Source organism: Neolamprologus multifasciatus, chromosome 18, assembly GCF_963576455.1.
Source record: "Neolamprologus multifasciatus chromosome 18, fNeoMul1.2, whole genome shotgun sequence".
NCBI classification, from domain to species: domain Eukaryota; kingdom Metazoa; phylum Chordata; class Actinopteri; order Cichliformes; family Cichlidae; genus Neolamprologus; species Neolamprologus multifasciatus.
In genome coordinates, this window is record NC_140456.1 from 21927367 (window position 1) to 21940797 (window position 13431).

The window sequence follows — 13431 nt, forward strand, 5'->3', positions numbered from 1 at the left end:
CATAGTCTGAAAAGCATAGGTTCCTCTCACAAATTTTACAATTACTACATTATATATCTTGAGAAGATGGCAGTAAATTATTCATATTATTTATATGTGATTATTTAACGTAACATGTATTATTTAGTGGATGATAAAAGGATTTGAAATGATATTTTTACTTTGACGAATACCCTTTCAAAATAAAGGAGGTAATTTCAATTATTTATAAAAGTAACTTGTCAAAAAACTAAATGATGGAAAATTGTTCTTTCTGTTTGAATGTTGTATCCACGTCAGGCAAGTTTAACAGATAGGTTTACAACATACTAAATATGTTTTTGTTTGGTGTGTCCATATTTGAAAAGCTACAACCGGAAGTCATTTTTCTTCGGACTAGCTCCTTGGCGCTATTACTCCGATTCATGCAAATGACAGAGGTGGAACGCGCAGCTGGGGCAAGCTGAAGCTGGGGACGTTGTCCCAACGGTAAATTGTTGTTTTTATCCCCGGACGACTTGGGATGGCAGCGAGCACAGAGGCCCCGGAGCCTTGGTATCTGGCTCTGCTGGGCTTTGCGGAACATTTCCGCACGTCGAGTCCTCCAAAGATCCGGCTCTGCGTCCACTGTCTGCAAGCAGTGTTTCAGTTCAAGCCGCCCCCGAGGGTCGAGGCCCGGACTCACCTCCAGCTGGGCTCGGTGCTGTACCGCCAGACAAAGAACGGCGAGCTGGCCCAGAGTCACCTGGAGAAAGCGGTAAGCAGCACTGATGATCAGTACTAGAAACACCTCCACCACCGTTTATGATCACTGCACCACCCAGGGTCCACCGTGCTCTCACTGATGATCTGTTTCCTTTTTTTTCTTCCTTAGTGGTTCATATCACAGCAGATATCCTTTTTCATGTGCAGTATTAAAACCCATGCAACCCGTTTTTGGTTTGGTTTTTTTTTATAAGTTGTGCCACTTAAGCATCTCCTTAAAACCAGGTGAGTTTTCACATTGTAGGTTGCATCTTTAACAACACCTATCAGATCTCTCAGTTTGAAGATGTCAAGTTTGAGGCAGCGAGTATTCTCTCCGAGTTTTACTGTCAACAGGTATGTACATCCATGTTATCATCATCTTCCCTGTTCGTAAAAAAAAAACAATGCCTGGACAAACTTTAGCAGAGGTGCATTTGTTTATTTTATTGGGTTTTGCGCGCAGTGACGTCATACTCGCTGTACTCACTGTACCGCTGAGCACACCTGAGTCACGTGCAAGCCTTGTGTTCAGAACTCAGAGATAACAACCTGAAAAACCTCTGGCCAATAATCTGAATGAATAAAATGCATGCTCTCATGCATGTGTGTTTGTGTATATATAACTGTCTGTGTGCCATGTTGATGTCTTGTCAGCATCCTCTCTTGTCTACTCTGTTCTGTACACTGAGAGCAAAGAAATAACTGGAGCTTAATTCTTTGTGCTTGTACACATAGTTGATCAATAAAGCTGATTCCAATTAGATTGTGACTTAAATTCAAGAGAAAATGAATTCAGATTCTCTTTCAATTACTTATTTGCTTCTTTCTCCAAGAACTTGGTGGACTCTGCAAAGCCGGTGCTGCGGAAGGCCATCCAGATCTCCCAGCAAACTCCCTACTGGCACTGCAGGCTGCTTTTTCAGCTGGCAGTAAGAAACATCTCAACATTACAAACCTACTCGTGCCTGTTATGTTAATTTGAAGCGTGGCTGATGTATGAGCGCAATGTTGTTCTGTCTCCTTCAGCAACTGCACGCACTGGAGAAAGATTTGGTGTCCGCCTGTGACCTATTAGGAGTCGGAGCAGAGTACGCAAGAGTCATGGGATCAGAATACACGAGGTAAACGGGTCAGATTTCTGTTTTTTGAGTGAGATAAGTGATTCATCCGTGGTCATGCATTGACTCACGTTAAGTTTGTTCTTTCATTTTCCCACAGAGCCCTCTTCTTGTTAAGCAAAGGAATGGTAAGCTTAAATCATTCTCCTCTAACTAAAAGCGCTCGATGTGTTAACCTGTGTTGTTTTCTGATTATGCAGCTTCTTAATGTGTGTTTGCGGCCCTGTAGCTACTGCTGATGGAGAGGAAGCTGAGCGAGGTCCACCCGCTGCTGACACTATGTGGGACCATTGTGGAGAACTGGCAGGGAAACCCCATTCAGAAGGAGTCGCTGAGAGTTTTCTTCCTGGTATTGCAGGTTACACACTACCTGGATGCTGGACAGGTATGCCCGTGGGTCAAAACCGGCTCTAAATACATACGTTATTGTTGAAGTTTCATAAAAATGTAAGAAACATCCATTTTAAATAAAGTTTTTTTTTAACCCCATAACTTGTGCCAGATATCAAATATAAATCTGTATGCTTTTACATTATGCTAAAATGATGCTCAGAGCAAAGTTAAAGCTGCAGTGTGTAAAATCTCACCACTAGATGTCAGTAGATTGCAGATTGGGGATAACTAAGTTCTGTCTTCTTATCCATCCCAATTCAAATGCGTAGTTCCAGCGACGGTGGCCACTGTAAAGCAAACAACTCTCACCTCCGCTCATCTGTTATGAGTGTAGGCTGTCTGTCCGCTGTTTACCTCAGATATCAATATGTGTCCACATCTATTTAGTGTATTGGAGGCTGTGAAGCTTTGTAAAAGGAGTCCGATATTGGCTGTTGAGTCAGTGAAGCTCAGTTCTGTTTGATAACAGCATTACTGTGATGAGTTGTTGAGGATATGCTGAACGTTTCTGTCAGTAAACGCTGCTCTATTTCCTGTTGTTAGCCAGCATTGGTGAAACTTTCTTTAAAGTGGGTCTAACATTGCTGGGCTCTAATGTTTGGTGAATAAACCCTCATGTGGTGAGAGAGTGTAATCAGTTTATCACAGGAAAAGTGGAATTTTCAGAACACTCGAGCCTGGCAATAATGTTAGCTTATAACCAGCTGCTGATGTTGTTTAGCCGTCTTATTGTCAGCTACCTGGAGATAAGATGCTTGTGTGCGTTTTTTGTGTGTTAGAGCCCTGACTTCAGTTCATAGATGAGACTTCAGGTGTTGAGAAGGTTTTATCTAGATGCCGGTGGGTTATCTCTTTCCTTCACGCTTTCACTTCTTCGGTGACGGGGGCCCTTCTCTGACGAGAAAACACATTTATGATTCTTCATATCTGCAGTCTGGAAGTGCAGGCATGATTTGCTTCCACGTCACAGGAACGGCTACGACTTCTCTTCTCCCTGACCTTTGGTGTCCTACTTATGCGGCTGGTCTCTAGCCACATACATAAAACTGGATTTGGTGAAAGGCCCACTGTATTTAAGATTAAAGGGTAACATGTCAGCTTCTACTCACTGGTGCCTGCTCCTACTTATTTTTAATGGATTAATTCTCAAGTTATGAGAATGCATAAATTTGTTGGAAGGCATATTTACACACTAATCACTGTATAAAAAGAGTATTAAATTTTATTTTTTCGTTTAAATGACCGACTGTAGCCTTCAAAGTGTCTGTGCATGTGTCGGATTCAGGTAAAGAGCGTGAAGCCCTGTCTGAAGCAGCTGCAGCAGTGCATCCAGACCATCTCCACTCTCCACGACGATGAGATCCTTCCCACTAATCCAGCAGCCCTTTTCCACTGGCTGCCCAAGGAGCACATGTGTGTGCTTGTGTATCTGGTGAGACGCTGTTACTGACACACAGCTTGCGAAAGACTGAAAGTATAGTGCAAAAGCAGATAACGTTTTGTGTAATATCGCTTGTTTGTTTTTGTCTGAAAAGGTGACTGTGATGCACTCCATGCAGGCGGGATACTTGGAGAAAGCACAGAAGTACACAGACAAGGCGCTCATGCAGCTGGAGAAGCTGAAGAGTAAGTTTGATGGCGTACACTCGCTTATTATTTCCTACTTGATCATGGTGTTAATCAATCACCTCCGATTTGTGTGCTCAAAGTGCTGGACAGCAGTCCCATCCTGTCCACGTTTCAAGTCATCCTGCTGGAGCATATCATCATGTGCCGGCTGGTCACTGGACACAAGGCCACAGCTTTACAAGAAGTGAGTCACCAGCTGTAGAGATTTTATCCTTGCGTTGTCAGATGAATGATTCTGGATAAAAGCATCGATTCTGTGACATTAACTTTGGAGATTCTCAGCAGTTTGCAGTTGTAGCTTAAGATTGCAATGGTTTGTGTTCAGATTTCTCAGGTTTGCCAGCTGTGCCAGCAGTCACCCAGGCTGTTTACCAACCATGCAGCCCAGCTTCATACACTCCTGGTAAGTCTGCAGTCAAAGAAAATACACATGAGCAGCAGCTGTGAGCACTTCTATGAAAGCAGAGGTTTTGGTAGCTTCGTGGTCTGGAGCATTCAGGTGTGTTTTAACACAGCACGAAGAAGGAAGGACATCAGCAGTGATGTTAAAGGAACAATTTTTGCTGCCCATCAGTCTGGGAAGTGAGTCACTGAAGTTCATTCTACACTGAGGATGATTATTCACCCCAAGGTCAGAGCGTGTACTGCTCAGAGAAACTGCAGAAACACTCAAGAACTACATCTCAGACTGCAGACCTCAGTTGGCACATTAGAAAACTGTATACCAAAGTATTATAGAGTCAGATGTGAAGCCATCTGCCACACAGATAAAGGTTGGCTGACAGTGAGTCATGCAGTGGGACAATGATACCAAGCACAGCAGCAAACCTACCACAGTGGCCGAGTCAAAGTCCAGACTTTAACCCGACTGAAAGTCTGTGGTGGGACCTTAAGAGAGCTGTGCATAAGTGAATGCTCACAAACCTCCACAAGATGAAGCAACGTTGTGAAGAAGAGTGGGTTAAAATTCCTCCACAGCAACACGAGAGATTGAGGTCATACAGAAAATGTTCACTTCAAGTTATTACTGCTAGAAGTGCTTCTACAAGCTATTGAATCATTAGGTGTACTTAGTTTTTCACACACTGGTTCTGGATTTTGACTCCATCATCTTTGCTGTTGATCACAAACCTGATTAAGGACCAGATGGTTCTTTTTTTTTTTTTTTTATGTCTGATATGTAAAATGTCAGCTTTGAAACTGCGTACGTTCTTTTTTACATGACTGATGATACAAAGCTTCATGGAAAATATGACATTCAGTACATTTCAGAAGACTGATTCTATAAAAAGAAGTTCAGCAGAAGTATTTACATTGGTTCCTGGTGCATGTACAACCTTCCCATTTAGGATCTGTACTTTTTCAAGGTTTCAGTTAAATCCCAATGAAATGTGTCACATAAGTGTGCACTTGTGGTTGATGTTCTATAGCTTATGGTTCTGTTCAAGTGCCTCTCTAACTGCTCGCTTACTGTTTACAAATTACAACTGTCTCATTTAATATGAAGCTTTCACACCTGTTTTCTCTTCTTGTGTCTCAGGGCCTGTACTGTATCTCAGTGAACTGCATGGACAATGCTGAAGCCCAGTTCACTGCAGCTCTGCAGGTGAGTTTCATCATCACCATCAGCTCCGGATTTGTTTGTCCTTTCATTTCTTTTTAGATCCCAAGTCCCAGGTGCATTGTGAACTCGCCATGAACTCTTCGGGTTATCCATATACTGGAAACCCGGTAGGATACCAAACATCTGTTTGTATCAGTTCATGCACGGCTAACGTTTTTTACACAAAGTGACCGTCTGTCAGCAATGACTGTAGTTTTATTATTATTTTTTGGCTCTGTGGTGTTCAGATAGCTCTGTGCTGTCAGTGAGTCCCTGTGTCTCTTTCCTCTGTTAGATGACGACACATCAGGAACTGTGGACGTTCATTGTGACAAACCTGGCAAGCGTCTACATTCGGGAAGGGAACAGACATCAAGAGGTTTGAAAGTTGCTGCTTTATCTAGTATTTAAATTCTTTTTTTCCTTTTTTAAATAAATGTTTGCCTCCTTTGGTTTAAATTCCCTTTTTTGTGTGTGTGTGTTTGTGTTTTTGTTTTTTTTAATTAACAGCTGTATAGCCTTTTAGAGAGGATTAACCCTGATCACAACTTTCCTGTCAGGTAACTATTGAGGCTGCATAGACAAACACATCGTGCAGATTTGTTACTTTTTTGGCATTTTTTTATTGTTTTAAAATAAAATAACTTTGACTTTTTCAGCTCTCATTGCCTTCGAGCTGCAGCGTTTTACATCAGAGGGCTCCTGTCTTTCTTTCAGGGACGTTACAACGAGGCAAAGTAAGTTACTTTTTTAATATTCTGTCCTTGTTGTTTGGGATGAGGGAGATTATCATGAAAATTTATATCAACAGGAGATTTTTAAGGGAGACTCTGAAGATGTCTAATGCAGAGGATCTAAACAGGCTGACGGCCTGCTCGCTCGTCCTACTGGGCCACATCTTCTTTGTTCTAGGCAACCACAGGGTGAGACTGCAAACCACCGCATGTCCTGCACGTTAAACCACGCACGCTGTGGCACAGTTATTTTAGGTCTGCGGATGTGATCGCGACTTCATTTCGTTTTCCAGGAAAGCAACAACATGGTGGTTCCTGCCATGCAGCTGGCAAGCAAGATCCCAGACATGTCTGTGCAGCTCTGGTCTTCGGCACTTCTTAAAGGTACAGCTGTCACAGAGCCTTTCTTCAATCTTTGTGTTATGGTCAGTTTATGGGATAAAATTAATTTACCTAAGATGGGTCCAAATAGTTTGTAATCTCAAGAGGGGTTTTATGAGCTAAAATCCCTCTTAAGATTACAAGCAACAAAATTGTGACAATATTTGGCCTGAAGGGGTCGCAATAGACAAGCGCTGTGTTTGGAGTAGTTCAACCTGAAGAATACATTCAGTTGTGAACCTTAGGGAAGTTATTATGAGAGATGATGTTTCAACTTAATTATTAAGTTTAGCTCATCAGGCTGAAGGACCAATGAGCTAGTGTCATGACACAGTGATTACCCAATGGGTCTTCACCCAAACTGCCCTAAAGGTCATGGTCATTTTGAGAGCCCCTTTCCATTTACAGAGTATAACTGTCATGCACACTAGTCACAGAGTCACGCAGTCAGAGATTCTCCATGCTGATAAATTGTGTACGCACAAAATGAGGAAAGGACTCCATGAAATGATGAGATAGCTTTGTCACATGTGTCATCATTTTAGTCATGATCATGGAGGGATCCTATTGGTCGACTCCCAGATTAGAAAGGTGTGGTATGGAGCTTCTTGTCACCGTTATGCTGACATCAGTAATGTGGTCAGTGACAAGTTCATATCTTCACATATTTTCATGATTTTTATGACCATAGTTACTTCTGACTATGTAGCCATAAACTTTGTGAACTCAAACATTTCTGTTTGCGAGCCTCCTCCACCTGCAGTGGGGTTTTATTCTCATTAGTCGGTGCAGTACAGCCAAGCAGTGTAAATGTCTCACTTTGTTTTTGAACACTACACAGTCCTGTGAGTAGTGTTTGAGCATGAGCTACTATGTGACTGCGCAAAACTCTCAAGCCACCTCTTATTTCATTACATTTTGCCCAGAAAATAGGAAACGGATGCAGTGGTTTATTGAAACATGTACAAATATACATGGGAATACAGTATATAAGGCAAAAACAGAGTTTGTACACTTCTAACAAGCTTAAAAGTCCACATCTGGTATGACAATCTTTAATCATTAACACAGGCTGAACTGTCTAGGCAGCTTTCTTGTAATTTAAGTAGTCTCCAGGAATATTTCTTTACACTTCCTTGAAGGACATTCAAAGCTCTTCTTTGGATGTTTCTGCCTTTTGTTCTGTTCTCTGTGAAGATGATCTCACACTGCTTCAATATTGTTGATGTCTGGGTTTTTGGGAAGTCAGTCCATATCCACTGATATCCGGGCATGCTTTTATTTTATCGGCAGTGTGTTTGGGATCGTCGTCATGCTGAAAAATGAAGCCTTTGCCAGTTTAGTGCTTTTATTTCATGGTGTATCCGAATCTGATGGTACAGGTGAATTCATAATTCCATCAATTTTGACTACATCCCCAATGCCAGTGGCTGAAAAGGAAGCTAAAACATGACAGAGCCTCCACCGTGTTTTAAAGCTGGCTGTAAACGCTCACTGTTGTACCTCTCTCCTCACCTCATCCACACAAATCGATAAAAATGTAAATCTCTCCATAAAATCTTCGCCACTGATTGTCAGTCCAGCTCTTGTGTAGTTTGGCATACCTCAGCCTTTCCTCCTTGTTTCCCTTCCTTAAGAATGGCTTTTTGACAGCCACCCCTTCTACTGAGACCATTTCTGATGAGGCTTCACTGAACAGTAGATGGATCAGCTGAAGATCCAGATGCATCTCTCAGGTCTTTACTGAATTCTTTCCTACTTCTTAAGGATATTACTTTCAGATTCTGTTCATCTGCTGTAGATAGTTTTAGTCTTGCAACTTGTTCCTCCACTTGTCCAGTGTCCTCAACTTTTTTAAGAACACACTGCACACCAAGTTGAGATATGCCAAGTTTTTATCTAACAGCTTTTTCAGAATCACCTTTTTATTGCAAAAATATCTTATGCCTGTCGAACCGGGGGGGGTTTTTGTTTGTTTTGTTTTGTCTTAAGGCACTTTGATGCCTAAAGATACGGTTTAAAATTGGTTCTTTGTGCAGTTTTCTGTTATGTGTATACACAACACTGGTTCATCCCTCATCCCCATCCCCTTCATCCCAAGTTTTTTTTTTTTGTTTTATCCTTGAGTGATTCAAAGATCAGTGTTAAGCATAACAAACAAAACAAACACATTAGCCTGAAAATGGTCGGATACAAGGAATGGCCTAAAAAATGAGTGAAAAAAGCAGCCGATGACCAAAGAAGAGCTCTGAAAGACCTTCAGAAAGCTTGAACAACTATTGCTTAAGAGCACTTTATGAAACTACAAGAACGTCTGGCTCCCTAGAAGAAAACATAAAGCAATGAGAGGTGACTCGAGACTTTTCACGGTACTCTGTTGATGGGCCACCTCTTATCTAGCCCATCCCCCTCATAGCATCATAATAGTTAACAGTTAGTTAGCTTATTTTCAGCAACAACAAAAAGAAAAAAACAGAACATTGTAACTTTGATGAATATGGTATTTATTTGTGGATTCTCTTATTTGACAGCTTTAGCTTGGTGTAATGGATAACCCAGTGGTTGATAATTAACAGTAATTTGTTTATTTTAGTCAAAATTCATGATGTGATTATGATAAATAAACTCCATGGCTCCACGGCTACAGCACAGTACAAAATACCTGCTACGTTTCTTTGAAGTACATTGTTATTTTTGGCCAAGTGAACATACTAAGAACACACCATCGCCTTCCTGGCACAGTTGTCGCTCCCTTCGAATAACAAAAGTGCTTTTTGATTTCCAGCTGATCATTTTGCACCAGTATTCAGTTCACGGTGAAAGATCCCTTGCAGAAAGGGCAGTGATATGCATTTCTCAGCCAGTTAGAGCATCAATAAATCACAGAGTAATGAAGCCACAACTGAATTAGAACTGAACGAAGCTTGGGGAAAAACAAGTGGGTGAAAAATCATTTAATCACAGTACACACACGTACACGTACGGCGTATTCTAGGTTTGGAAATGGTGTTTGGATCCAAAATAATTTAACAATCATCAGCATACACAATTAAATCTTTTCCCAGCAGATTTGAACAAGGCTTGTGGAAACACCATGGACGCCCACGAGGCCACGCAGATGCATCAGAACTTCTCCCAGCAGCTCCTGCAGGACCACATCGCAGCCTGCAGCCTCCCTGAACACAACCTCATCAGTGTGAGCACATCATCAATCAGTCACACTATAAACAGTGAGTCACTCCACCCTGGTTGGGTTTTCAAAGGAACCTCTGTTTTGTGTTTCAGTGGACGGACGGCCTCCCTCCTGTGCAGTTCCAGCCTCAGAATGGACCCACGACCAGCCTGGGCAGCCTACTCTGAGAACTCGATGCCACAGACAAAATGAGAGACAGAGCAGCTGCTGCAGACAAAACGGTTAAAGAAAACTGGGGTGTCTGAAAGTAGAAGCAGCTGATAAAAGGGTAAAAAAAAAAGAGTGAGAGAGAGAAAGGAGGAGTAATGAATTTAAGGGAAAAAATGAGGCACACTGCACTGTGTCATTTGGCAGACTTCCATTTGGTGCTTTCCTTCATCTTTTTGGGGCACTGGGGCATCACAGCTGGGTTTGGCTGGGTTAAAGTGCCCCTGTTGTGGTTCTTTATAGGCTCATACTCACTAGAATAGTTTTCACACATTTACACTGTACACTGCAGCGGTGCCACTTTTCACCCACTGTCTGAAACACTCGGTTTTAAAAGCCCTTTGCCTGCCTTTTACCTTCTTTCTGAAATTTACCTGAAACCACAACACTGCCGTGCTTTTAGCCAATGTGAACAGTGACTTTTATCGAACAGCGATTTTAGCAACAGAGAGCAACGGGAGGAAAGATGGTTTCAAAGTGATGGCTAGTTTGCTTTAGTCGTACTGAGGTGGGTTTGTGTGAAGATCTGTAAATGAGTTTTGTTTGGGGTGTTAGAACAGGCAGTACATGTGAATGAAGAGAGCTGGAGAGAACAAGCAGACAGTACTGTTAGCCACATTAGCCACACAGCATACAAACACTAAGCTTATAGAGATTTTCCTCATGTTGTGGGGACATTGCAGTAACTCGCAGAGTGTATGAAGACCACCTGATACTTTTTTAAGTTAGCAGAAGTGGATGCAGAATAACAGCTGACTGCATCTGGATTTAATCCGCTCTTTAATCTTTGTCTGTGGGTGTGTCACACTAGTCGTCATGCATGCGTGCATTGTGTTATACACAGTGAGGTAGAAAGCCTGGACTGTAAACGGGCGTTTCAGGAAGTTCTGTTATTGAGAATAACTCCAGTTTGACACTAACGTTGGTCTTTGTAACTTTGCAAGGCTTTTAACTCCATTAAAGCATAACAGAGTAACTTTGAATGTTTTCAGAAAACATTGGGTTCTTTTAAATACCTCAAAAAATAATGGAAGCGAGTGAGTACTATGTGTTGCTGCTAACATAGGCTAGTATAAAAACAGTGTGTGTGGCTTTTTTCTGAGCAACAGACTCCACTGAGCACACCTGTGATGCCCACCACCTGACCTGCTTCTTTCTGTATGAAACAAAAGATCTGCAGTTTTGTTGAACTTTTCTTTTAAATTCACCTGCGTTGTTCCACGAACGTGACAGACGCAGCTTGTCTCTTAACCTTTGTTTCAAACCACCATGAATGTGTTCTTATATTAAGTCAAATAAAGCTTTTAGTTTTGAAGAGTTCGTTTTAAAGTCGAACCAGTGGCCATACAGATGCGTTTAGTTTGTCGTTGTGCACGAGTTCAGTATTTGTCTCTTTAAAAGCACAGGATATATTTGGATACGCATTACAAAGCATACTATGTGTAATTATGTTAATGTTATGCAATGATATGTTTGATATGGCTTACTCGCTGAAAAGGATCAAATGTTTAAAGTTGTATGAAACGGCCAAACCAGCGGAGCATTTTGTAAACTTCATAAGAACTTATTGAACGTTCAGTTTTATGTAAAGTGTAAAATGTGACTGTGATGTCACAAAAAAAGACTAATCTGACATCTTTTGACACTACAGTCTTGCAGCCTGACTGAGTTTCCCTTTAGATTTTTGTCATTTCACTCTCACTGTGTATATCTCTATGCTGTGCACATTTTCTCCGGGTCAACAAACCAGTAATAAGAATAGCATTTCTACTAAAATAGAACCGACTGTTACCTCTTTGCACATGTGCCGTTTCACAATGAAACCTGTAAACGTTTTCAGAATTATACTGTTTTCAGTTATCACTTATCTCTTCCAGATGATCTCTTTATGTATCTATATTTAAATAACTTATTTATTTAAGGGTTTTTTTGTTTTTTGCCGACACAATTTATAATAGTTTTGATATATTATTATATAGCATGTAGGATATGATTTTTGAGTTCATGCTAAAGTAGGAAAAGATTTAATTAGTTAAGACAGTTTTACAAATGTATTTTAAAAATCAACTACTGAGTTTTGTCAGCTGCATAGTGATTATTGCGATAAAGCAAAGACGTTCGGTTGCCATTTATTTTATTGGCATTTCACAGCATGTCATAAAAGGGAATGTTTAATTTCTGTTCGCCATGTCATTTTCATGACTTAACTTTAACACTTGTATAACTTTTTTTTATGAATAAAGATTCTAAAGTTGAATGATTTGTTTGTTTTCACTGAATATGCTTCTACACTTGGATCCACTCTGAAACAACGTGCGGCGCTGCAGCGAGGAGAAAGCCTGATAACTGTGTGTTCAGCACATATTGAGTGAAATAATGCCTGCAGAGCCATACCAAAGATTTAGCTGTTTTAGCTTCTCCAGTAGAAGCACATACTCTGCATTACATCACATTGAACTGTGTGGGAAACCAGGCTGATGTGCTGTAATTGAATTATTTTGTCCACATGTTCAGTGCGTCCACTGGGTTCCATAATTCTTGTACATTATTTTAAAAAATGTCCAAAAAACACAGTTTGAACACTGCATCGATTTATGGGAGTCGCTTGAATGTGTTAAGAGCAGTCTTCACTTCCACTGCGTTGCCGCACAGTGATGTCTGTCCGCCTTTTAATTTCCTGGCATACAGATGGATCGTAGTGGAGGAAAATGCACCAAAAAATGTGAAACCCAAAACTTTGTGCGTGACGTAAAGTCAAAGAGCTGTTTTGCAAAGAATTCTCCCAGTCCACACAAAAGTTAAGTTCAACCACAAGACCTGATTTTAATTATACAGCCTGTCTTCTAAAAGGGTTTGACGTTTTATGAACGCCTGAGATGATGTTTGATTAATGCAGCGGTTTCCGAGCTGTGGTGTAGGCCTAACGGCCAGTCCTGGGGAAGCATGGACAACCGTGGGGCAGGGGCCGGGGGGGATGAGTGAGAATCAACCAGAAGAGTTTGTTAAAGCCACCATGCTGGAGTTTATTTCTCTATGATTCAACTTGGATTTGTTCTTTTTCTTTTCTTTTTTTTTACGTGTGTGTGGAAATGACAAGTTTTTCCATCTTCTGGAGCCGGTTGACCATCTAATGGCTGGGATAGTTTTATTTTGTTTAATAGAATTTATCTGTTTTAATCACCCAAACTGAAAAACTTTTAATAGAAAAATTGCAACCCCACTGTATGAAGATAAATTTATCTTCTAGTTTACTTCTTTAATAGGTTCAATAAACCTAACCATGATGGGTCACAGGTGACCAGGAGGTTAAGACATGCTTAAAAGACAGACATGAATCTTACATTTGATTAATTTAAGGAGAAAAGGTTATGATGTGAAAAACTACAGTATATGCATCTTTATGTAGGAGTGAGAACAGTGAATAGAAAAGTCATTTCACATTAAGCC

The 13431-nt window shown here is 41.0% G+C and overlaps 1 protein-coding gene across 2 annotated transcripts; it reads left to right on the plus strand.

Annotated features, from left to right (window-relative positions):
• The first annotated feature begins 361 nt into the window (after positions 1-361).
• Positions 362-11155, plus strand: mau2 (MAU2 sister chromatid cohesion factor). Of its 2 annotated transcripts, none has more exons than XR_014870498.1 (19): positions 362-736; positions 854-868; positions 1012-1080; positions 1560-1655; positions 1753-1847; positions 1945-1972; positions 2074-2229; positions 3523-3669; positions 3773-3863; positions 3947-4050; positions 4192-4269; positions 5407-5472; positions 5765-5848; positions 5980-6029; positions 6129-6206; positions 6281-6392; positions 6497-6587; positions 8222-8320; positions 9653-9771. XR_014870498.1 is itself a non-coding variant. In XM_085139531.1 (19 exons), exons 1-19 carry the CDS (start codon positions 503-505, stop codon positions 9942-9944), a joined length of 1797 nt encoding a protein of 598 aa, XP_084995657.1. In that variant the 5' UTR covers positions 362-502; the 3' UTR covers positions 9945-11155. The 2 variants fall into 2 exon arrangements, 1 of the variants encoding a protein (XP_084995657.1); XM_085139531.1 differs by lacking the exon at positions 8222-8320 and adding an exon at positions 9870-11155 and having other exon boundaries at positions 9653-9780.
• The last annotated feature ends 2276 nt before the right edge of the window (positions 11156-13431 follow it).